Here is a 26,458-nt window from a genome sequence, read left to right as displayed (position 1 = left end):
GGAAGCTCTTTTCCCAATTGTCTATGGTAGAAAATTTTCATTTCCTTAGATCTCCAATTTGGATCACAGGTGCGAAGGGCAGGTCCACCTTTTGGTTGGGTCCTGGGCCAAAGTTAGGTTCTCTGTCAGCAACCTGGCAGAGTTAATGGGAGTGTAAGTCATTGCTCGAGGTTTTCTGGCTGTGACAGGCGGATGGGAATGGAATCAATGACTTTTAAGAAAAGACAAGAGATTTGGGAGGAGGGTGCTATAATCACACTGCAGATAAATCCCAAAAACAGCGAGCCGTGCCCGTCTGAAATGGCATTCTATTTTAAAATATACTGCATCTGTTTGGAACAGTCGTTTCCAAGAGTTACTGATTCTTACTGAAAGTCAAGATTGCAAATTTACTAGTCACTGTCACTTGCAGTAGAAATGATAGGGATTTCAAATGAAAATTATAAGATATTTCGAAAAATGCTGACATGTAGTGAATATGAACAATGGAACAAGCCTTTTCCAGTTTGATTATAGTTAATCTGTACCTTAATTCTTCCTTTATTCATTACCCTTGGATGGCCTTTCTGGATAAAAATCTCTCAATGTCAGATCAAGGTCCTCTAGTTAATCCCTTTCCCTTACTCTAAGGAGGTAACGATGCAATGAATGGGTTGTCTCCAGCACCACAATAGCTCCAGCTTGGATATATACCATCCTTTCGTCATACTGGGCTGATATGCTGGAACTCCTTCCCCTCCAATTTGTGGACACATCAACAGCACAAGGACTGAAGTAGTTCATAAATGACAAGCTCACCACCACCAATGATTGGATAATAGGAATTGTAATAGACGCTGGTCTAGTGGCCTAGCGGTATTATCACTGGACTGTTAATCCAGAGACCCAGATAATGTTCTGGGAACTGGGGTTGAATCCCGCAATGGCAGATGGTACAATTTGAATTCAATAAATATCTGGAATTAAGAGTGTAAAAATGATCATGAATCCATTGTTGATTGTTGGAAAAACCCATCTGGTTCATTAACGTCCTTTAGGAAAGAAACTGCCATCTACCTGGTCTGGCCAATAAATGCTGTCTAATCAGTGATACCTTCATCTCGTGAATGAATAAAGAATAAAAGGCAAGTGCGGAGTATTCCGACACACACCTGACTTGTGTCTTGTCAATGGTGGACAGACTCTGGGAAGTCAGGATATGAGTTAGTCACTGCAGGATTCCTAGCCTCTGGCCTGCTGTTGTAGCCACAGTGTTTATACAGGGAGTCCAGTTCCGCGGGGGCGGGACAGGATATCGACACAGGGGGAGTCAGTGATGGTAACATTAAAAGAAGCTAGTTAGATTCTCCTTTTATGAAGATGATCATTGCCTGGCACTTCAGCAGCATAAATATTTTCAAGCCGCTCCTTCAATGACCAACTGCACATCCACACCAACCTCCCCACTATAAGGTCAGAAGTGGGGATGTTTGCTGATGACTGTACAATGTTCAGCACCATTCATAATTCCTCAGATACTGAACCATTCCAAGTTCAAATGAAATAAGATCTAGAGAACACAAACCAAAAGAACTGCAGATCCTTTGAATCAGAAATAAAACTATAAATTTCTGGAAAAGATTAGGAGGTCTGGCAGCATCTATGAAAAGAAATCAGAGTTAACATTTCAGGTCGAACAAACCCTTCCCTAGAATAGAATGGCACGTAGGAAACTGTCAGTTTATAAGCAGAAGATAGGGTGAAGGGAGTGGGTAAGGAGTAAATGATAGGTGGGGATAGAGTCCAAAGAGAGAGAAGAACAGTTGGACAAAGTGGATAATGATCTGGCTAGGAGGGTGAATAGCTATTAATGGAGACTGCTAGTGGCTAAAAATGGCACGTTAGGGTTGTGGTAAGAACGTGGGAGATTTCAGCCCTAAAGATATTGAACTCGATATTGAGTCCAGAAGGCTCGAGGGTCCCCAAGCGGAAAACGAGGTGCTGTTCTTCCAGCTTGCGCTGAGCTTCACTAGAGCACGGCTGCAAACCTGAGACAGAGATGTTGGCCAGGGAATGTGATGGTATGTTAAAGTGGCAGGCATTTGTAGGTTCAGGGTCTTTTTTGCGGACAAAGTGTAAGTGAGTTGCAAAGAGGTCACCCCATCTACACTTCGTTGCAGTGCAGGTATTCTCAGTATCCAAGGGGCCAAACAGCAGGGCTTTACCTGCACACACAATCTAGCCTACTGCATTTGCTGCTCACAATGTGGTCTCCCCGAAAGCACACGAACAGCAATTGTTCAAGAAGGCAGCTCACCACTGATTTGTCCAGTGCAATTTGAGTTTGGCAACAAATGCTGGTCCAGTCAATGTCAGTTAGCTGCCTTGCAATGTAGAGTGATGCTAACAGCATGGGTTTGATTTCCACACTGTCTTGGGCTATGTTAAAGGGCTCTCTTTCTCAACCACTTCTGCCAAATGAGATGTGCTGACCATCACAGTAAACCACCACAATTTGTCTCTCTCTCTAATGAGAACAACCTAATGGTCTGGTAGGACTATGGTGAATTTACATTTATCCTCTGAATTAACATAAAAGTCTTTTGCTTCACTTTAGATAAATAATAAGACCTTAGCCAGAATCTGTCATATAATTTGGTTTACTGAATCATAAATTTACAAAATCTTGTTTATCGTGCAGTTACCCAAACCTTTTAGTCCATAATTGCTCATTATGAGTAACTTACTCAAGGCCTTTATTACCTTAATTCTAGAATATAAAAGCATGCAAAAAATATCCTCTTTATATTGATACATATTTACAATGTAACATTTGCATCTCTCCCCAGACTGAGAATCATGCATAAAATATACTTACTATAGTTACTACAATGCACATTCATTATTAACATCCATCAGACACAGCAAATACTAACATTAATAATTCAGGCTGATGTAGTATAGATATAGCAGTGCAGCAATGAATGATACATTGATGCTCTGAGTGCTTCACAAGATAAAGGGCTACAGGAAATTCTTTGTAGCAATTCAACTCCACTGATCACAAGGAGAGCAAGTTTTTAATGCAGCCTCTTGCCTCAGCAGACATGCAAATCAACCCAATCACAGAATAGTCTCCAGTGGTAACATCAGCCACTGTTGTATTTCAAACAGGTACATGTCAACTATTAAACCTTAGTTCACCAGCTGTTTATAGCTTGTACATCACAGCTATGGGTCACACTTATTCACATTTTTGTTGGGGTCTTCTTTACAGATGGATGTAACTTCACGCTGTTCCTGGTGGCCTTCTTGTATTTAACCAGAATGAAATTCTCACTGGATAGTAACTCATATTCTTTATTTGGACAAAAAAAATCAGCTGAACACAGTGCATTTCTCTAAGGCAGAGCTTTTAAACGTTGTTCCGAGACCCCATTTTGAAGCTTGAAAGTGACTGCATTCCCTCAAAGAGACAGAGTGATAGAGCATGGAAACTGACTGTTCAGTCCAACTAGTTCATGCTGACCATGTTCCCAAACCAAACTAGTCCCACCTGCTTGAGTTTGGCCCATATCCGTCCAAACCCTTCCTAGTCATGTACTTATCCAAATGATTTTTAATCATTGTAACTGTACCCATATCCACCATTTTCTCTAGCGGTTCATTCCACATACAAACCACTCTCGGTGTAAATAAAGTTGCCTCCTCAGTGTGCATGATAGAGCTATTCAAAAAGGTTTATATATGCACACTTATATAATCCAAACTGTTCTCCAATAATCTTTGCATCTTTATTTGAATTTTTTTGGCAATAAATCTGCTACTCATTTTCACTACAGAAACCTGGCTGACTTGTTCTTAATATCTGACCCTGATTTAGCTGATACCTACATAATTTGCATGTCACCAACCCTGGATAAATTTAAAATTTGTTGTGATGAGCAGAGAACTGTAACTAACTGTTATAGGAAGGATATTATTAAGCTGGAGAAAATTTAGAAAAGATTTAAAACAATGTTACTGAAAATCGAGGATTTGAGTTATAAGGAGAGGCTGGATAGGCTAGGAGTTTTTTCACTGGAACATAGGAGATTGACAGGTGACCTTATAGAGTTTTATAAAATCATGAGGAGCATAGATAAGGTGAATGGCAGGTGTCTTCTCCCTTTGGTTGGGAATTTCAAAACTACGGAACATATTTTTAAGGTGAGAGGAGAAATATTTTAAAAAGACATGAGGGGCAATTTCTTTGCACTTTCCTGTGTAGAATGCACTTCCAGAGGAAGTGGTAGAGACAGTTACAACGTTTAAAAGACATTTAGATAAGTACATGAGTAAGAAATGTTTGGAATGATGTGGGCCAAACACAGGCAAGTGAGAGGAGTTTAGTTTGTGAATATGGTCAGCATGGATTGGTTTTACCAAAGCATCAGTTTCTGTGCTGTATGACTCTATAAAATATCAGAGAGCAAGCAGTGGGGGCTCAGAGAGAGCAGGAACAGGGCCTGAAATTCAGCGGTCTGACTGGTGTTGTATGTCTCAAAACAGAGCTCCAGTACAGTCATTATGTTCATTTCTAAGTACTACTGTTTTATTTTATTGATGTTTCCCTCTGAGGTTATGATCAGGTGAGAGTTCCACAGTGGCCACCTTTTTCTGAGGCTGTGAACCCAAACTTCTAACTTGCAATCCCACTTGGGGATAGTAAGGACTAAGTTGGTGACCAGTGGTGAGCAGATCAACCTGCAGACCAGCAAGAGTGAGATACAATGCTACTTCTTAGTGACCCTATGTGCAACAATGTCTTTACCGGGTGGTAATTCCTAATGGAGATAATGCCCAGTTTACATGCATGCTGCCCACTGCTTTTGCCCACCCCTTCCACCTCTACCATTGGTTCTTCAAGATAGAACATATAGAATTGCAGCTTATGACTCTCACGGGTGATTCTATAAGAGCTACTTGCAACTCTTGGTCACAATCAGTGTTGCAAGTCACAAAATAAGTATGTATCTACTTAACAAATGTGTGTTGCTCAGGTGTGTTGCTGTGACAGTAATTATACTCGATACAACTCTGTTCATAGACAGATGTTCAGGGTGGGGAGTGATATCTGTCCTCAGTTTGACTCGAGATAGCCTGAGGGTAGATTTTCGATAGAAAACTTCATTTGCAGAGCAAAAATGTACTAAATAGCTTTAGAAGTTTGGAAACCATCAATACTGGCAGCTGGAGATTTTAAGCTGAAAGCGTCATGACATTTTTTATATGGCGGTCCCCTGAGTGACTATTCATCTTGCAGGAGGCTGTGCTATCTTATTAATCTCATTGGTAAAACATTCACTGACTGGGGAAAAGGTGCATGAGTTTAAATGCAGTTTCTCTTTTGTGCCTGGTAGTCTGAATGAGAATCTGACCCCACACAATTATAATGCAACCTCAGTACCTGACTTTACGTTGGTCACTAATGTTTATGAAAAGACCAGTGGTTTAATAGGAATCAAACGGCGTGCTGACTATTAATTATAGCCTTGTACTATTTTCTCTTATCACAATCAATGCAAACCAATAAAGGAACAATGATAAAGGAATAGAAAGCTTTACTTCAATCTTGAGGATGACTCTTGTGCACTAGTTTCTCAGTGCAATTGTACAGGGCCTTGCTGAGATCACAAGGTGCTGTACTGTGTGCAATTTTGGTCTCCTTGTCTGAGGAGTGCTGTCCCAGCTATAGAGGGCCGATTCCTGGGATGGCAGAACTGACGTATGGAGAGAAACTGGATCAGTTAGGAATATATTGAAAGGAGTTTTGAGGAATCCCATAGAAACCTATTACATTCTAACAGGATAAATGCGTGAAGGATGTTCTTGATCATTAACAATCCAGAATCAAGGGTCACAGTCCATTGAGATGGGCCATTTGGGACTCAGATGAGGAACTGCAGAATTCTCTATTACAGAAAGTGGTAGAGGCTAAAACATTGAATGTTTTCGAAGGAGTTGGATGCAATTCTTAGGGCTAAAGCGATGAAAGGGTATGGGGAGAGAGCACATACAGCATACTAAGTTGGACGGTCAGCCATGATAGACTGGGAGTCAATGCAGGTCAGTGAGCACAGAAGTGAGTAGGGAATGGGTGAAGTAGTGGAGAAAAGGAATTCATTGTCCAGAAGATTCTGGATTCTGTAGTTCAGGAACAGCTTTCATCTCATTTTTGTTTTTCTTGTTTCGGGTTAGTGGGTAAGGGTGTCAACAAATATGGAGCAAAGGTCAGTAAAATGGAGTTGAGGCAGAGATATTTATTGAATGATCTACCTTTCTCAAAGGGATGGATGGCCTTCTACTTTTCTTCTGTATTATCTTTTACTCCCTAATCTGGGGTGAGCAGTAATTGCAAACCCCTGTGTAGTTGGTACCATTACCTGTAGCAATGACCACATTCAGAAAACACATCAATTGCTCATATAATTCAGCAACACACGTCACTGACCAATCAAATACATCAGTATATCTTAACACTACAATTGGTCAAATTCAACATTGACATACCCATTATTTTAAAAACAATGTTACACATTTCTCACATAGCCAACAGTGAATGAAGGATCATGCTGACATAATCACAGTAAGTATTTTTTCAGGAGGTTTTTGTTTAAAAATTGGAAACTTAGATGGTCAATGCTAACAACTGGTGCTTGTGCAACTATAAATCATGTAAAAGTAGCTGAGAGATTGTAAACTGTGTTATAATAAGGTGCAAAATGTCTGACTAAACTGTGTCACTGTAAACTGTATCGCTGCGTGTGTGTCACTGTGCTCTGTGACTGTGTTATTCCTGTAAACAACATGAGCTCATGCTTTATGACTGTTAATTACCACATTACTGCATGTTGTGAGATTGTAAACTTTGTCATAGCTGTGACCTGTATGCCATGTGCCTGTTTCCTCCATGACTGTTATACTGCGTGGCTCCATGTACCTTAAAACTCTGTGGTTGACTCTTAATTGCCTTCTAAAATGGGCTAGCATGCCACTCAGTTCAATGGCAACAACATTCCAATATAGAATGAAGAATTAGAGGCTTCTCCGTATGACTCCTTGAATTCTGAGTGGATGAGAGATTCCACAATCCGGGATTAACTATTAGGTCTAAAACCCTACAGATTATCATGACCGAAATTTCTACCTTTTGCAGATCTGTCGCCCTAAGTGAGACAACACAGAATGGTATCAATCAATCACTGAACCAGCGAAATAATTAAAAGGCTAACTTAGGTATGATCCATTCATCTATTACCATGATGCTTGATAAATCACTCATGTTATACATTATTAACGAAAGAGTGACTTCAGAGACACTAATCTTTGGAATGTTAAGTACCACAGCTCTGAGATTCACACAGCACTGTCATAACAGTGCCTTGGCAGAAGTGCATTAGTCTGCAGCGAATAAAAGGAAATGTCTGTATTTCTGTTACATAAGACCACCAGGTTTACGGTACTCAGTTGATACATGTCCGTTGGTAAAATGCAGATTGCACAGTTTATCCAAACCAAGTTTCCATGTTATTCTTCACTGCAGCAAAAGTAGCTGAAGAGCCACTGCATGGTTCAATGAAGATGCATCAGAAACAATCATTTGTGATTGGAATCCAGCAGCCTTACAAAGCCCAACAATAGCTCATACGACAGATGGGCAATAATGGATTGATTGGATGATGAACAGTTTGATGTTTGACAATAAAACTTTCTATTTACAAACCCTATCTGGTGTTGTTTTGCTTGGCAAGGCAATCTGTAAAACAGGAATCCAAAATATTTCTCTATAATCTTGTGTCAACATGGACTGGATGGCATGAATCTCTCTCCTTCTCCTCAGATGCTTTGGTTGATGTCGGCCATGAAGAATGACACTTGAAGGTGGAAGTGATTTTTCTTGAGCTGAGCAAAGATAGGTCAAATACCAGGGTGCGACAGACCGAACACAGCATGCACATGCTCAGGACACTCAGGAAATTGCTTCATCCTCGCAAACATCTGGCAGTTCCATCTCCTTCCCTGCGTCCCCACTGCTCTCCTTCCTGCAAGTTGGGGGGGAAACAAAAAAAAAGTACATTTCACTTCAAATTTACCCTTAAATAAAAACCAAAAGAACTGCGGATGCTGCAAATCAGGAACAAAAACAAAAGTTGCTGGGAAAGCTCAGCAGGTCTGGTAGCATCTGTGAAGACAAAATCAGAATTAATGCTCCGAGTCCGGTGACCCTTCCTCAGAAACTTGAAATGTTAACTCTGATTTTCCCTTCACAGATGCTGCCAGACCTGCTGAGCTTTTCCAGCAACTTTTATTTTTGTTTCACATTTACATTTGCATGTGTTGAGTTTGAGGAGGACTCAGTCATATGTTCCAGCCACAGTGTGAAGGCGTGGGGTTCCAACCCCCCCCCAGACAGCCTGGCAAAAGGGAGCCAAAGCTCCCATCTCGGAATATCGGCTCACTTTACAGTGGGATACATGCCTCAGGCTAGAATGCCTTGAATGGTGAACTTCTCCCCACCAGCTCCTCGTTCTATTCTTAGGTGTGGAATAAAGGAATCATTGTAATGATCTCTCCCTCCAAAGACAAGGGCTGGCTGATGTTCCCAGGTGGCGAGGGTCATCTAACAAAACAAAGGATGATGAAGGGGTCTCAAATTCAAGTACCCATTGCAAGCCTTGGACATTCTTCATTGAGGTATGTTGCAGCTAGATGCAAAAACATCTCTCCTCTGTCCCAGTAACATGCCTCAGCTCCAGACACAGGAGAGTCATTGCCAGTTCAGCCGGAAGATATACAACTACTCTTAGTCTGACTGACAGTATCAATGAGTGGCTAGACTCAAGCCACCAACAACTTGGCCATGTACGCCCAATACATTTTCTTTCAAGGCCTTCCAGCAGGATTCCCATTTCTACTGCATATGGTGCCTCAGTGCTCCAAATAGTGGATATTGAGTAAGTGACTATGGAGGATATATGGGGGCATAGAGGTGCCATGTGGAATTTGATGGGGTTCAACGTGGCACGTGGGATCTGAGGAGATGTGAGGTAGCCTATCAAGTGTAGGGTGATGGGTGAGGTCTAGAGAACCTTTAACCAGTGTTGAAAGTTGAGATGATGCAATGGGGAGGGGAAGCAGGCCTGCCAACCCACCCCTATATAGTCAGAATCATCCTGCACCCAAATGCAGGATGATTGCTGCACTGCAAACACAAGCCTGGGTAAAGAACCACAAATCCAGGGTAATGTCATTCACAGGTCAAAGTATGCAGTTCAGAAAGTGCAAAGGTGTGCAAACTGCATGTTTCTGAACCTCAACAACCTCTGTGTGTCTATATCATGCTTCTCACACATTGGGTCAGGTTTTACCAGCCCTTTGGACATCAGCAGTAAGGTTGGTGGGTTTTCAAAACGGTGCTAGAAATGGTGAGTGGTGTATTTGTCATCTTCTTCAGCACCATACCATCTTACCACTGGCAGGAATGCGAGCATACTTCCTACCTATTCACAGTCAATTAAGCTTCAGGCACAGAGTGAGCAGACCAACAGATGAACCCTGGTGACCTCCAGGCAGCTTCAGTCGGGGCATTGGGCCTTCTTTCCAGGCGCTTCTTGACCATAGAAGGGTCATCTAGGGGTAATGCCAATGCCCACACCAATGAGGTTTCTAGCCCTCACCTAGATGACTGGACCTGGTTTCACTGGACTGTGTGCAGATCCACCAATTTGTGCCCAACCTCCAGGTGCAGACCCAGCAATGGCCATTGATAATGGTGGTGGTGCTGAGCCTGCTGAGATGCCAGATTTCTGATTGGCTGGCAGTTCATGGGGGTAGACATTCATCCTTCGACTAAAGGGAATGACGGCTGCAATGACAGTGCAAGATGAGTCCCTGTTCCTGCTGGTCAGCAAAGATGAAGGGCCACTCTCCCAGCAGTCACCTAGATCAAACCAAGGTCTTTAAGAGTACTCAATACAGTATTTAATTTGTCTTCTGTGGAGTTGTAGCTGCAAAATGTAAAGTGACGCCTACATCAGTACTGACAGGACCATGGGATCCTGACTCTCCACCCACATTCTCCATGACTATCCATCCATATTACCAATGCATCCTTCCCCATACCTCCACAACCCTTTTCCCATATTTCCCTACACTCCTGCTACAGTACACATTCCTCTGCCATAGCCCCACATCCCTAGCCCACATGAGACTGAGATATGACAACAAGTGTGTAAAGACTTCGGCTCTCCAGCATTGAAGGGAGGCTCCCACACAACCTTCACAGCTAAGGTAATGAAAACAAACACAGCATGTTTAAACTGGAAGATCAGTACAGCACGGCTATCATGAAGTTCTTCACATACATGGAGTGGTCACCATATGCAATAATGGTTCATGTTGATCTTAAAGTATTAAGGAAACTTGCTCAATAGATGGGAAATATTGTTACAACTGGAAGCACTGGTGCTATTAATTATCCCCAAAACTAGTCACCTAACAGCATGAAAAAGACACATATCGATGGATGGCTCCAATCAGAAATAGTGCTACTGCATTCCTCTCACATCTGGATGTTGCAGTGTCAACTCCTGGAGCTGCAGAACTTAAGTTAATTATATTCTAGGTAATATGGTACAGTCAGAATTTGAGAACAGGGTGAGCAGTGTTAGTGATGGGTGATTCAGCATTCATCTGACTGGACGTTTTAGCAGGCCCAACCATGCTGTACACTTCTGCAATTAATAGCAGTGCCTGTGTTTAAATATTAACATTCAGACTTTCCTAACTACAGTGTAATGATTCTTTTCATTACTCTAACCTCTCTGCAATCTCCTGTCATTGCTGCTTTTTGATTTTTCAAAAACTTCCTTACATGTGAGGAAATCTTTCTTAACTTTCCTTTCAACATCTCTTTCAGATTCTACTTTGTAAAGATTTTTGCTTCTGCACATGATACACTCATCACTTATTTAGCAGAAAGGAAAGACTTGCATTTACGTAGCGCCATTACTATCTCAGGCTATCTCAAAGCACTGAGCAGCTATGGAAGTACATTTTGAAGCACAGTCTTTGGTCTAATGCAGGAAATGTGACAGCCAATGTAAACACAGTAAACTGCAACAAACAGCATAGAGGTTACGGCCAATAATCTGCTTTAGGATTGACTGAGGGATAAATATTGGCCAGGTCACCAGGAGAACTGCAAGAACTGCAGATGCTGGAGTCAGAGGTAACACAGTTTGGAGCTGGAGGAACACAGCAGGCCAGGCCACATCAGAGGAGCTCTTCTGATGCTGCCTGGCCTGCTGTGTTCCTCCAGCTCCACACTATGTCATGACCAGGAGAATTCCCTGCTATTTTTCAAGTTGTGTTGTGGGATCCACCTGAGATGGCAGATGGGGCCTCATTTCAAACGACAGTGGCTCTGACAGTGTAGCATTGCCTCCATACCGACATTGATACGTTAAAGACATTTCATTCTAGTTTGAAACTTGACCCTATAATCCATTTTCTCATTTTTGTTTGCTCCAATTTAAGGCCAGTAGTTCCAAAAACACCTTTCCTAAATCATGTGTCTTCACTTAACAACCCTGTGCTAACACTGTAATTGCATTATTATGATCAGTGTTTGTTTATCTCTCATTTTCCAATTAAATTCAGTTTTCATATCGGCCTCTCTTTCAACAGATGGTACCAAGAGGCAGGCTTGTGTTGACTCCATTTACTCACCCCTGTTTAATTATGGTAATCAGATTGCCCCATAATTATCATCCTCTCATTCTCCCTGATGCCCAGTTTGTTACTTCAGATCATTCAATGCTGATTTTCTTCTATAGCCGAGCCACCGAGCTGCTAAAGTGTCTCATACTGCATGGAGTGCAATTACAAAAACAGCTGGTCGACAGCCAGCAGGGAACAATAGAGGAAAAAAGCTGATCTCTACTCACCAAAGTGAAGTAATCGAGAATTCTTTGACCCATTCCCCACTCATCTCTGTGCTCACTGATGTACACTACCTCCCAGTCTACCAATGCCCTGATTTTAACCATCTTTGTTTTCAAACCCCACCATGGTCTCAACACTTCCTACCTCTGTAAAATAGCATTATATTAAATAGGTGGAGTAAACTTTTCCCACTTCAACTCTGCTCTGCCATTCAGTATGATCATAACTGATCATCCAACTCAGTATCCTGTTCCCACTTTCTTCCATATCACTTGCTCTCTGTATGCCTAAGAACTACATCTAACACCTTCTTGAAACCATCCAATGTTTTGGTCTCAAATGCTTTCGGTAGCAGAGAATTCCACAGGGTCACCACTAACTGGTTGAAGACTTTTTTCCTCTCATCTTAGTCCTAAATGGTCTATGTGTTCTTAAACCGTGTTCTTTGGATTTGGTCCCCTTGTCATCGCGAACGTCCTTGATGCATTTACCCTGTCTAGTCCTGCTAGAATTTTATGAGATTTCTAGAGATTTTCCCATCAATCTTTGAAACTCCAGTGAATATAGACTTAACCAATGCAGTCTCCCTACATACATCAGTCCTACCATCCCAGAATCAGTCTGATAAACCGTTTTGTACTTCCTCCATAGACAGGACATCCTTTGTCAGATAAGGAGATCAAAATTCCACACAATACACACTGCAGTCCCACAATCCTCCAAGGCCACGTCATTCCTCAATCTAAGATCTCTGCCATCATTTTAACCTCTTTTGCTTCACCATGGATGGCTGAGCCTTTATATGTCTAGGCCCTCATCTCTGGAATTCACTCCAGAAACCTTTCTTACTCTACCTCCCTCTTCCTGAAAGAAATTCCTTAAAATCAGTCTCTACAATAGAGCTCTTGGCCACCTGTCTTCCTTGGTTGGTGTCTTTTTATGTCAGACTATATTTCTCTGAAGCACCTTGGGGTGTTTCAGTGACACTTTATAAGTGTAAGATGTTAGATTTGAAAGAACAGTCACAGTTAAATTGTTTTACAAGTCAAATCAGATGGTTTGTAACACACAGGGTTCCATCAAGAAACGCGTGTGAAATGCTTCATTAGCAGTGTGTAATTTAAATCCAAGTAAGGAAACAGCAGGTAAGAAAAAGAGAAATTTCATTTACAAACCTCCTAGTGAGTATAAAACATAGGAAATGAGAATAAACGTCAACAGGATAAAAATTCAGTGGTCCCTGGTCACAGGCACAATGTGCCTGAGGTCCTGCAGCAAGAGGACGTGGTAGTTCCTGTCAAATGGTTCCCTGAGCAGACTGTAAAAGTCATTTGGTAGCGGGCCTCATTGCCAGAACTTACCAACAAGCACCAAGACAGTGCATCGTTAGTGAGAAGGGCCTTCTACACACTTGCCTCAAGGTCAAGAGTGCCTCTCTGATGAAGAGTCTAGGCCGAAACGTCAGCTTTTGTGCTCCTGAGATGCTGCTGGGCCTGCTGTGTTCATCCAGCCTCACATTTTATTATATTGCCTCAAGGTTACTATGGTAGAGAACAGACTGGTTAACCTCCTTGTTGAATGCGTTTTTGCAGAGTTTCTATCAGTCGTTCACCCCGTGCAGAGTCTGTGCCGAAACAGTCTATGCTCTACTGATGGATTCCCAGGGGCGCATACCAAGTAAATATCAAGTGCACCAGGAGGACCATCAACTCAGTAAAAGATGTTTTTTGGTCTGCCCAAGATTTGATGAATCTTTCGCTTGACTGAGTGTTGAAGATGGGCACATTCCAAGGACCAGGACTATGTGATGAGGGCCACTGAAGCTTCGGACAGCCCCTGTAGAGGGGCAATGGGGAAAGGTAACTGTCTAAGACCTTTGAGCCACAGTACACAGAGGGGCTGGAACCTGTAGAATCCTCAGACTTTGCATCTTTCAAAGAATGTACATTGTAAATAAACAGTACTGCCAAGGTAACTCAGAGTGGAACATGGTGAAAATGTTAAATCTATTGCAGTTTCTGTAATTTCCAATTTGAAGTGTTTTGCCCTTGGGCAGTGAGTCTGCCATGGAATGCATTTAACAGATATTACAATTATTAAAATTGCATAAGGTAGAATGTGCCATGCTAGGACAATAGAATTTTCTTGCAAATTCTGTAATATTCAAGTCAAATGTTCTTTCAATTGTTTTTGGTTATAAATTTTAATAATAAAACTCAGCGAGTGGGAGTAGAAGGAAAATATTCTGCCTGGAAGTCAGTGGTGAGTGGTGTTCCACAGGGCTCTGTCCTTGGGCCTCTACTGTTTGTAATTTTTATTAATGACTTGGATGAGGGGATTGAAGGATGGGTCAGCAAGTTTGCAGACGACACTAAGGTTGGAGGTGTTGTTGACAATATAGAGGGCTGTTGTAGGCTGCATCGGGACATTGACAGGATGCAGTGATAGGCTGAGACGTGGCAGATGGAGTTCAACCTGGATAAATGTGAGGTGATGCATTTTGGAAGGTCGAATTTGAAAGCTGAGTACAGGATTAAGGATAGGATTCTTGGCAGTGTGGAGGAACAGAGGGATCTTGGTGTGCAGATACATAGATCCCTTAAAATGGCCACCCAAGTGGACAGGGTTGTTAAGAAAGCATATGGTGTTTTGGCTTTCATTAGCAGGGCGATTGAGTTTGAGTCGTGAGATCTTGTTGCAGCTCTATAAAACTTTGGTTAGCCCGCACTTGGAATACTGCGACCAGTTCTGGTCGCCCTATTAGAGGGCTTATCTTATGAAGAGAGGTTGACTGAGCTCGGACTCTTTTCATTGGAGAAAAGGAGGAGGAGAGGGGACCTAATTGAGGTATACAAGATAATGAGAGGCATAGATAGAGTTGATAGCCAGAGACTGATTCCCAGGGCAGAAATGGCTAACACGAGGGGTCATAGTTTTAAGCTGGTTGGAGGAAAGTATAGAGGGGATGTCAGAGGCAGGTTCTTTACACAGAGAGTTGTGAGAGCATGGAATGCGTTGCCAGCAGCAGTTGTGGAAGCAAGGTCATTGGGGACATTTAGGAGACTGCTGGACATGCATATGGTCACAGAAATTTGAGGGTGCATACATGAGGATCAATGGTCAGCACAACATTGTGGGCTGAAGGGCCTGTTCTGTGCTGTACTGTTCTATGTTCTATGTTCTAAAACTGATATTTTTGGAAATACAAACACAAGCCTGAATGAGCTGGCCCTAGGTCCAATGTGAAACCAGATGACCAGTGTTTGAACTGCTGGTATCTGGTGGGTATTGGACAGATTGAAATTTTGCCTAAAGTCTTACCGCCAACGGGTGGAAGATAAATCCTAGGAAGGGAAGAGTGAGTGACTCAGAGGGAAAAAAAAAAGCCATGAACAAAATCTATTACTTGCAAATAAGCACATTGTTCTTACAGAGTCAATGAGTCACATGGCACGGCAACAGATCCTTCGGTCTGACTCGTCCATGTTGACCAGTTTCCCAAACGGCACTAGTCCCACTTTCCTGCATTTGGCCCATATCCCTCGAAACCGTTCCTATTCATGCACCTACCCAAATGTCTTTTAAATGTTGTAACTGTACTTGCATCTGCCACTTCTTCTGGCAGCTCATTCCACATATGAACCAACCTTTCTGTGAGAGAGTTGCCCCTCACATCCCTTTTAAATCTTTCTCCTCTCACCTTAAATATATGCCCCCTTGTTTTGAACTCTCCAATCTGCAGGAAAAACCTTTGCTATAAGACGCTATGCCCCTCGTGATTTTATAAACCTCTATAAGGCCATCCCCCAACCTCATACACTCCAATAAAAAATATACCAGCCTTTCCATATAACTCAAACCCTCCAGTCTTGGCAATATCCTTGTAAATCTTTTCTGAACCCTTTCCAATTTAATAATATCCTTCCAATAGTAGGGCAACCAGAACTGTACACAGTACACTGGTCATACTGAACCTCTGTTTTGAAGTATATGAGACGAGTCAGACCAGTTTTATTGTTTTCTCCTTCTAGTTAGTAGGAAGGCACTCCTGCTCCCCCATCTCCTCAGGAACATGTATTCTTTATTTAAAAGTTTGCATTTCATTGGTGGCCCTCTAACGATGGCTGGCCAATTCCCAGCACAGCAAGTATTGAATTCTGGTCCCTTCTCTCACCAAAAATCAGCCAGTTATCTCTTTAGTCCCTAAACTGGCCCGCACAAAGGTCAGTCTGGTAACATATTCCACCGGATGTAATTTGAATTTGACCTAGTTTATTCATTTCTTATTCTTAAGCCCATGGACTCCACAACTCGTGGTGGGTTGAGAGTGTTGGTCATTGAATGGCCATTTCAAAAGGGGGAACAAAGGTCCTTCAGGGGGTGAATTTTTTTGTTATCCCTTCAGCAAAAGTACTGTCGGCATTCATAGACAATCAGTACCTCTGGGTTTGATTACTTTGGTCCCGTCAGATATTTGAGGCCTGTTGAAATCACTGGAGCTGAAGCCTAATCTGGACAAATGGAGGATTGCTGGGTTTAAGAGTTGTGTGCTGGCTGGAATTCCCCAGGTAGCCCCCAGACTCCTCTCTCCTATCTCAAATGGAATTGGGGCACAGGGTGGGGTTGGGGGTATGATATGACAAAAGTGCCCGTCCTGAAGCCACATTAGATTTTGGAAACAAAAATAAAAGGTGCAGAATCCTGGGGAGTCTGTACATCATGCCAGATTCCTGGAATCGCCACCACAATAGTTCACCTTCCCAATCTAATAAACTGCAATGGTCTGACTTCTCCTTTGTCAGAGGAAGCCAGTTGACAGTATCAGACTTGGTAACACTATTCATCATCTTAACAACATGAATTTATTTACCTTGGGTGAGGCAGAATGACCAACCCATGTGACTCACATACTCTTGTACACATGTACTTATTCATATTCTCTTAATCATCACATACTCTTACAATATCCAACATAAATCTCTGATGCTCATACACATACATACAGATGTACTCAGTCTCTCGCATAAATACACGCACACGCACGCGCTACCTTAATGAAGGATGCCTTTTTGAAGAATTCAGAAACACAGTCTTGTCCCTGTAAGGGTCAGAAAAATGAAGAAATAAAGGAAATAAAATATTGCGAATATGTAAAACAGAAAGAGTCCGGTAGAATCAGAAATCAACAATGAATATGTCCAACACAAAACCAAAGAACTGTAAATGCTGGAAATCAGAAACAAAATCAGAAATTGCTGGAAAAACTCAGCAAGTCTGACAGCATCTGTGGACAGAGAATCAGAATTAACATTTCAGGTCCACTGACCCTTCTACAGGACAAGGACTGAAGACGGTTCTGAAGAAAGGTCTCTGAATCTGAAATATTAACTCTGATTTCTCTTCAGAGATGCTGCCAGACCTGCTGAGTTTTTCAAGCAATTTCTGATCTCGTCTTTGAACAAGGCCAACAGAATGGGCAAAGTAGGAAGCCTGATTGAGAATGGGCTCACTCCTATCCTGGAAGTTGAATACTCTAAAAACATACCAGAAGCCCAGGCTGTCAATGCTTAGTCTTGCCACCAGCCTCCTGAGACAATGTGCTCTCAAGAGAGCTGTGTTCATTAACCACACTGTGCTGCTGCCACTGGTGCCCCAAAGAATGAGCTCTGAGCTGACATGTCTGCTTTGAGGAAAAAGGCCATGGGAGATCAGTGAAATTAACCCTTCAAACATTTCCATAGTTAATTAAAGCAAGGTTAGAAACCCCTAATCCAACAGTCTTGGTGTACAACCATGTGGAAGGTGGTGCTCACTTTACGTGTTTATCTTCTTCTTTCCAAATTAGACAAAGCACATTTTCCAGTTCCCATTTTTCAGCTGCCAGACCTTTACCTCCTCACCTAACTATCTTGATCCTTTTGTAGCCTCCTTGTGTCCTCTTCAAAACATAGCCTCCCATCTATCTTGGGGTCATCAACAAATATGACATTTCTGTCTTCTGTCCCTTCATCCAAATCAATTATATAAATTATAAACGAATGAGGTGCTAGCACTGATCCCTGTTTATTTCACCTTACCAGCTAGAAGGGAACCCAGTGATTTACAAAGGGTGGCTGCATGTGTTGAAAGTAAGGAATTTGATAAATTTTGTGAATCCTGTTTGTGTAGCTGTGGGTTCCAGCAAGGTGCAGACAAATTGGGGTCGAGTAGTTGGTTATATTTGAAACTGACTAATTTGTGGACCAGGGACCCAATATTAATGACAAAGGTCCTCTGCCTACCAACAACAAGATATGTATTTCTTTTAAAACTTCTGTGATTACTTCAGGAATAGTGGGTTTTGATTTCCACTGTGCCACCCCAGTGAATCCTGACATAGATGCTTTCCAACATTTTCCCCATAACAGGTGTTAAGCTAAGAAATCTGTAGTCTTCTGCTTTCATCTCCCCTCATTTTTGAATAAATGAGTTACACTTGCACTCTCTCCAAAGCATCCAAACCCTTCCTATAGTGTAACAACCAGAACTGCAGACAACATTCCTAAAATGGCTGAATTAAGGCTTCATATAGCTGCAAATTGATTCGCCAATGTTTATACTCAGTGCCCTGACTGATTAAGGCAAGCATACTATACACCTTCTTTCCCAACTTATTCATTTGTGTTGCCACTTTCCAGTAACTATGGACTTGGAACCCAAGGTCTCTTTGTATATTAATGCTCCTAACAGTCCTGCCATTTTCTGTCTACTTTCCCCTCATATTTGACCACCCAAAATCCAACACCTCACATTTGTCCAGATTAAAATCCATCTGTTATTTCTCTGGCCAACTTTCCAACTGATCAATAACCTCTGTGTACTTTTGACTATCTTCCTTGTTATCCACAAATCCACAAACTTGTTGTTGTCATCTAAAAAATTACAAATCAGACCACCTACATTTACATCCAAATCATTTATATATTTATTGCAAACAATTGGAGGGCCCAGCACTGAGCCTTGTAATACACCACTGGTCACAGACCTCAGTCAGAAAAACAATCCTCTACAAATACCGTTTGCCTTCTGTTTCAAAGCAATTTTGTATCCAACTTACCAATTCATTGCATATCCCATATGTTTTAATATTTTGTACCAGCCTACCACAAGGGATAATATCAAATACTTCAGTGAAGTCCATTTAAACAACATCCACTGCCCTAGCCTCGCCAATCATCTTTGTCACTTCCTCAAAAAGCTTGTGTTTCTTCCAGGTTGGCATATGGGGTTCAACTTTACATGTTTGTTAAGGAATTCCAGTTTGAGTGCCAGGCCTCCAGGAATTCTTGTGTCTTTGCTTGGCTTGTCTTAGAATGGCTACTTTGTCCCAATCGAATTGGTGATCTTCTTTGTCCATGTGTATTGAGATGAGTGATAGTTGGTCATGTCTCTTGGTAGCTAGTTGATGTTCATGAATTCTGATGGCTAGTTTGCTTCTGGTTTGCCCTATGTAATGTTTTTGGCTGTCTTTGCATGGTATTTTGTAAATAATGTTAGTTCTGTTAGTTATGGCTGCTGGATCCCTTATTCTTGTTAGTAGCTGTCATAGTGTAGCTGTCGGGTTATGGGCTACCATGATTCCTAGGGGGCTGAGTAATCTGACGGTCATTTCAAGTATGTCCTTAATGTATGGAAGGGTGACTAGTGTCTCTGGGCATGTTGTGCCTTTCTGTTGTGGTCTCGTGTAGGTATCTACAGACTACGCTTTTTGGGTAACTGTTGTTTCTAATAACGCTGTATAGATGTTTTTCCTCAGCTTTACATTGCTCCGGGGTGCTGCAGCTTGCTTGAACAGTGTTTTGATGCGGCTCTATTTGTGGGTATTGGGATGATTATTATTGTAGCGGAGTGCCTGATCGGTGTGGGTGGCCTTCCTGTGTATATCTGTTGGAGCTCACTGTTAGCCATACCTTCAACTATTATGTCCAGGAAAGTAAGTTTGTTGTTGTTCTCCTCTTCGCTGGTGAATTTTATCTGGTGAGGATGTTGTTTATGAGTAGATGGGTTTATACCAGTTTAGCACGTTTGGTAGTCACAAAGGTGTCTTCCACATAGCGGATCCATAGTCTTGGTTGTATGGAGGGGGGAAAAGGGCTGTCCATTCGGTCTTTGCGTTACCGCTTCCGCTATTAATCCTGATATCGGTGATCTCATGGATGTTCTGTTGAGTTGTCCATATACCTTGCCGTTGAAGGTGAAGTGGGTTGTGAAGCACAGAACCAGTAGTTTAAGAGTGCCTTCTTTACTGATGGTGTTGGTGTTGTTGGGTGTCTGTATCCCTGGCCTGTTTAGTCACGAGGTTAGTGTTTTTTTAGCTAAGGGAATGTTTATGGAGGTAAAATTATGGAGGTTGTTTCGTCCATGTACCGAGACAGCTTTTTCAGTGTCTTGAGTGTGGCTGGTCAGAAAGGTTCCTTATCCAAGTGTCTGCTCTGTCTCTGTCATTGTTATGGGAAAGTTTAGCCAGCTTCTCCCGTAGGACCTGTCTTTTCTTGGTCTTGGTCTTCTGCTGTTTCACGGTAATGACTCATTCTGGTGTTGCTGTCCGTTCTTGGCTGGTCAACTTCGAATATAAAGTTTTTTGGCGCGTTATTTCCCACTCATATTTGTGAAGGCGGTCGTGGGCATCATTAAACATTACCTGTAGCACACTGTTCGCAAGCAACTTCACTTCTTACATGAAAACAGGTACTGCCGCACAGTGTAAAATATAAGCCACCGATATTCAACCCACAAGCATGGAAAACAGATGAAAGAACGGCAGCAGAATGCTGCAGGTAACGATTAAAGGTCGATTAAATAACCACAAACGGAGCTGCATCAAAACACTGTTCAAGTGAGCCGCAACACACTGCAGCAGCCCAGAGCTCCACAAAGCCGAGGAAGAATACCTATATAGCGTCTTTAGAAACAACGGTTACCCAAAAAGTGTAGTCTGTGAATATCTACAGGACAGGACCACAACAGGAAGGCACAAAACATCCAGGGCTGCTAGTCACCCTTCCATACATTAAGGTCATATCTGAAATGACCATCGGATTACTCTGCCCACTAGGAATCATGGCAGCCCACAAACCGATAGCTACTGATGAGAATAAAGGATCCAACAACCACAACTGACAGCACCAACATTATTTACAAGATATCATGCAAAGACAGCCAAAAACATTACGGAGGGCAAACCAAAAGGAAACTAGCCGTCAAGATTCATGAACATCAACTAGCTATGAAGAGACATGACCAACTATCACTTATTTCAATACACATGGTCAAAGAGGGACACCAATTTGACTGGGACAAAGTAGCCATTCTAAGACAAGCCAAGCAAAAACATGCACGAGAATTTCTGGAGGCCTGGCACTCAAACCAGAACTCCAATAACAATCATTTAGAACTAGACTCCATATACCAACCACTAACAAATCTGGAAGTGATGCCACCCACCAGACAAACCAAGAGAAATAAATAGCAAGCAGGGCAGAACACTGACACTTCACCAGAGGCACACTAATGATATTACCTCGCATGGTGACGAAATGTTTGCAAGCAAACGTACCAGCTCGGCGAGCAAGTCAACAACCGTGTCAACGACCCAAGTTACAATTCCTCTCAAAAGCCTTATGCAAGTAGGCCTGTCCTTAAGAATCTTCTCAAATAATTTCCCAATCCCTGTTTCCCATCTTAAACAAAAAGAACAATATTGGTTATTCTCCAGTTTTCTGGAACCTTGCCTGTGGCCAAAGAGGATACAAAGACCTCCATCACGGCCCCAATAACCTCATCCCTTCTTTCTCTCAGTATCCTTGGAAAGATCTCATCCAAACCCTGGGGACTTATTTACCTTAATGTTTTTCAAGACACCCAAATCTCCTCCATCTTAATATCGATATCACCCATCTCTTTGGCAAATAATGATATGAAGTATTCATTAAGGGCCTCTGGCTTCTTCCGGCTCCGTGCATAAATTCCCTCCTTTGTCTTTGAGTCGACATATTCCTTCCCTAGCTACGCTCTTGCTCCCAATACATGTACAAATGCTTTGAGATTCTCCATAACTCTACTTGCTCAGGACCTTTCAGGCTCCCTTTAGCCCTCCCTAAATTCGTATTTAAGTTCTTTCCTGTATCTTTTATATTTGTCAAGTGCCTTACAGATGCTTCCTTTTTCATTTTGATTAAGCTTTTAATATTTCTTGTTACCCAGCATTTCTGAATCTTGCCGTCTTTTTCTCTTATCCTCACATGAACAAGCTAATCCTGAAATCTAATCAACTGGCCTTTAAAAGATATGGATTAACCCTCAAACAGCCATCCCAATGTAATTTCTCCAGTTCCTGCCTAATGCTGTTGAAATTAGCCCTTGACCATTTAGCACTCTCACCCAAGGACTAGTCTTATTTTCATTCATAACTACTTTAAAACTTATGGAATTATGATTACAGCTCCCAAAATACTCCCCTACTGAGATTTCGATTACCTGGCCAGGGTCATTCAGTTTTCTAATCATAGAACATAGAACAGCACAGGATCACACGTCTTGGCCCACCATGTCTGTGGTGACACTGATTCCATTCTAAATGAATCCCTTCTACCTGCACATGGTCCATATCCCTCTATTCTCTACCAGTCAATGTGTCTGTCTAAATCCTCACACATTTTGCCATCATATCTACTTCTAAATCACCTCTAGCAGCATGTTCCAGGCATTAATATCCTCGGTATATAAAACGTGCATTGCACATTTCCTTTAATCTTTCCCACCTCTCACCTTAATGCTATGCCCCTTAGTATTTGACATTTCCACACTGGGAAAAATATGCCAAATATCCACCCTATCCATGTCTCACATTTTATATATTTCTGTCAAGTCATCCCTCAGCCTCTGATGGTCTAGCAAAAACAATCTAAGTTTGTCCAATCTCTCCTTATAGCTAATCCACTCCAATCCAGGCAAAATCATGGTAAACCTTTTTGCACTCTCTCCAAAGTATCCAAACCCATCTTATAGGATGGTGACTAGCACTGCACACAATATTCCAAACAAAGCCTAACTAAAGTTTTATGCAGCTGCAACATGACTTGCCAACATTTATACTCTGCACCCCCAATGATCAAGTCATTCTTTAAGATGCCTTCTTTACCATCTTATCCACTAAAGTTGCCACTTTCAGGGAGCTACAGACTTTCACCCCAAGATCTCTCTGCATATCAGCAGGATATAGATCAGTTGGAAAGTTGGGCAGAGAAATAACAGATGGATTTTAATCTGCACAGGAGTGAGGTGGTAGATTTTGGGAGGTCAAATGCAAGAGGAAAGTAAACAGTAAATGACAGAACTCTCAGGAGCATTGATATACAGAGAGATCTTGGGGTGCAAGTCCACAGCTCACTACCCACAACTCCACTAATTTTTGTGTCATCAACAAACTTACTAATCAGACCATCAGCACTTTCATATACACACACACTACAAAACAACAGAGTTCAAATATATGGCCCCTTCCCTGTTTGAACTGTCTGAATATTGTTTCAAGAACTCCTCCTGGGTACATCTAACAAATTCTATCCCATCTAAGCACCTGGCATTAAAGGGAGTGCCAGTCAATATTGGGAAAGTTAAAATACTAAACTACAAAAGCTCTGTTGTTTTTACATCTTTCCATGATCTGCTTACATATCTGTTCATGTATCTTCTGCTGGCCATTGGGAGGCCCGGATATAACCGCTTCAGAGTGAATATACCTTTTTTATTCATGAGTTCTCTGGATATGGCCTCGCTGGATGAGGCCTCCACGATGTTGTTTCTTAGTGCAGCTGTGACATTCTCCTAAATGCAACTCTCCCAACTCTTCTACATCCCTCTCTTTCACTCCTGAAACATCCAATCATCTGGGCCTTTTCCTAAATCTAAGCATTCTTGGAAAACTGCTACCAGTGTATCCACTATTTCTGGAATTACTGCCTTTAATATCCTAGGATGCAACCCATCAAAGTCCAGAGGACTTACTAGCCTTTAGCTCCATTAGCTTCCCTAATACTTTTTCGCTGGAGATAGTTGTTCTGTTTATTTCTTCACCTCTTTGTGTGCCGTTGATAATTTCACACTTTTAGGATAGTCTTAATCTCTTCTACACGAAGACTGATTGTCAATTCAACTCCACTGCCATTTCCTGGCTTCCCATGATTATTTCCACAGCCTCATTCTCTCACAGGCCGATAATCAAAACTGCTCAGATTCTATTAGCACACTTCAAATGGAAGCTCTAACATTTCTTAGAACAATAATGGAAAATAGGAAGGGAAACAAAGTATTGATAAAATTATATTCACTTCATGAAGGAGGAAACCTCAATATTTTGAGGAAGTTTTGTATTCACATTTACCCACAGTAAGCTAACCTATTATAAATCTCCGAATTAAATATAATTGGTCTATTTTCTGCACCAATCTCTTTTCAAAGTCACTTTTGATAATTCAAATGCTCTTCAGATATTCATGCCCGAAGTAGCATCTTGCTTCTAAATTCAACCTCCTGCCATCTGGGACGGAAACAAAATTGGACATGAAGACATGAGACTGGAAATAATGCAACAGCTCACTCTCCCCAGCTGACAAACGTACAATATTTTGACAACCATTGTAATTCTTGTTTGTCATCGAAAATGAATGAATCTGCCAGTATGGGAGATCACACCCGCATGATCATGTTAGTTATTTATGACACCTTGTTAAGTTTTCTCGCACTTGTTGGCCAATAGATGGAGAGAACTTCCAATCCCTACTGCTGATCCGGATGTCATCTAGTCACACAATTGTTATTGGACAAAAAGGAGAAACAGATTTAAGGTTATCCTGTTTAAAAAGACACTGTTATCAGAGTTCTCTTCATCTGACCACAGTACAACTTCTAAAATGTTAACTCAATCTTTTTTAGAGATGTTTCTTCACTTGGTGATTGAAGAGGTGTTTTCTGATAATTAGAGGGGTCACAGAAGAGCTTCCTCACACTTCTTTTTGTTGCATTATTCCAGGATTTCTTTTTTTCCTTGCCTCATGTCAATCTTCCCCAATTTTCCTAAAATGAACTTAGTCCTTCTGTTTTTCAAAAAAGGGAGTGATATGGCAACAGCGTCCTCAGTGTTTATGAATGTGGCATATTCCCAACACAACTTGTGCAGCAATTTCAATTGCAAGGCTAGCAAGAGGCAGCAAATAGATGAAATGTAAACTGTGAAGGGATTTTTGGACCAACTTGATCCACTCAAATGGAAATATAGTGTAAACATGAAACACGAGCAAACTGAGTGAGAGGGAGGTTTGAAGTTGACAACAGAAAGGTAGGCCAAGATGGATGTCCTTCTGAAATACTCAACTCTGCATCCTCACAGTTTGAGTGCTTGACAAATTTTAGTATTTGTGAAGTGACATGGCAAATGGAGTAGACACTTCGTTATGCTTATTTCCTCAGTCAGATTGTAATTATTCTGTACTTCATCTCCATCCTCCGTTTTTATTAATATTCCTTAGAACCAATTTTTAAATGGCAAAAGGTCTTTTCTCCTTATTGTGCATTCCCTCCACCAGACAGGTCAGGGGAGAAAGCATGTTCAGAGGGAGCTGGGGAGAAGAAGAAATGGGCCCCCGCACAAAACAAGCCCAGCCATTTGAGCCTCTTCCTACCTGGGAAATGTGTTTTCACTGATTATAAAGGACAAGGTATTCTAGCCCAGCATCCCTTTGGGACAGCAGTTCTGAGGAAGGGTCACTGGACTCGAAACATTAATTCTGGTTTCTCTCCACAGATGCTGCCAGACCTGCTGTTTCTCTAGCAATTTGTTTCTGTTGTAGCAATAAGATAGTGACTAGTTAATCTGTTTTAGTGAGCTTTGCTGATGACTTAACACATTACAGTGTACCACAGATAGCTCACACTGATAACTCAAAAATGGTGACAAAGTCTTCCACATCCACCCAAGAAGCGGGACAAGCCTCAATTAAATTATCTCAATTATCTGATAGTCTAAACCTCTGACCATGCAATGCCCCCTTGGTACTGCCCTGGAGGTTTTGTGGTGTAGTGGTATTGTAACCTAGTTCTGGGCCAGAAGCTCTCGCAACACGAGTCTGATCAGTCTGTGAATCTGCTACATCATTACCGCTATTCCCAAAAGGGAAAATACATGAAGTATTACTGTCTCACAGTTCAACCATTGTACAGTATTAAGGATCTTTACCATATGAACTGGAGGTAGATGGGAGGTTTACATTAACGTTGTTTCTCAACCAAAAACTGCCTACAACTTGCTCATTTGAGCTTCAGTGAATCTGTAAGGAGGGAGAGAAACATCTGATCCAAGGGCCTAAGATACAATTTGAAAATTGATCATGAAGCTGCATGCCTCACTGTCACATGTAAGTCTGAAAATGTAATTGCTTTCAGTCATACTTCTGAG

At 41.7% G+C, this 26,458-nt stretch overlaps 1 protein-coding gene across 10 annotated transcripts in view; it reads right to left on the bottom strand.

Annotated features, from left to right (window-relative positions):
- Positions 1 to 2,623: 2,623 nt before the first annotated feature.
- camkk1a (calcium/calmodulin-dependent protein kinase kinase 1, alpha a) overlaps positions 2,624 to 26,458 on the bottom strand; it is a 302,104-nt gene continuing 278,269 nt past the window's right edge. For 9 of the 10 annotated variants that reach the window (XM_059655225.1, XM_059655220.1, XM_048557282.2 and 6 more), the window contains 2 exons: positions 17,018 to 17,065; positions 2,624 to 8,063 (listed from right to left, as the gene is read on the bottom strand). In XM_059655225.1, the coding sequence (XP_059511208.1) occupies positions 7,991 to 8,063; positions 17,018 to 17,065 (121 nt within the window). In that variant the 3' untranslated portion in view covers positions 2,624 to 7,990. The remainder of the gene's footprint in view (positions 8,064 to 17,017; positions 17,066 to 26,458) is intronic. The other variant, XM_059655226.1, reaches the window with a different exon arrangement.

Source organism: Stegostoma tigrinum, chromosome 27 (genome assembly GCF_030684315.1).
Source record: "Stegostoma tigrinum isolate sSteTig4 chromosome 27, sSteTig4.hap1, whole genome shotgun sequence".
NCBI lineage: Eukaryota > Metazoa > Chordata > Chondrichthyes > Orectolobiformes > Stegostomatidae > Stegostoma > Stegostoma tigrinum.
This window is presented reverse-complemented; position numbering and strand designations above follow the sequence as displayed.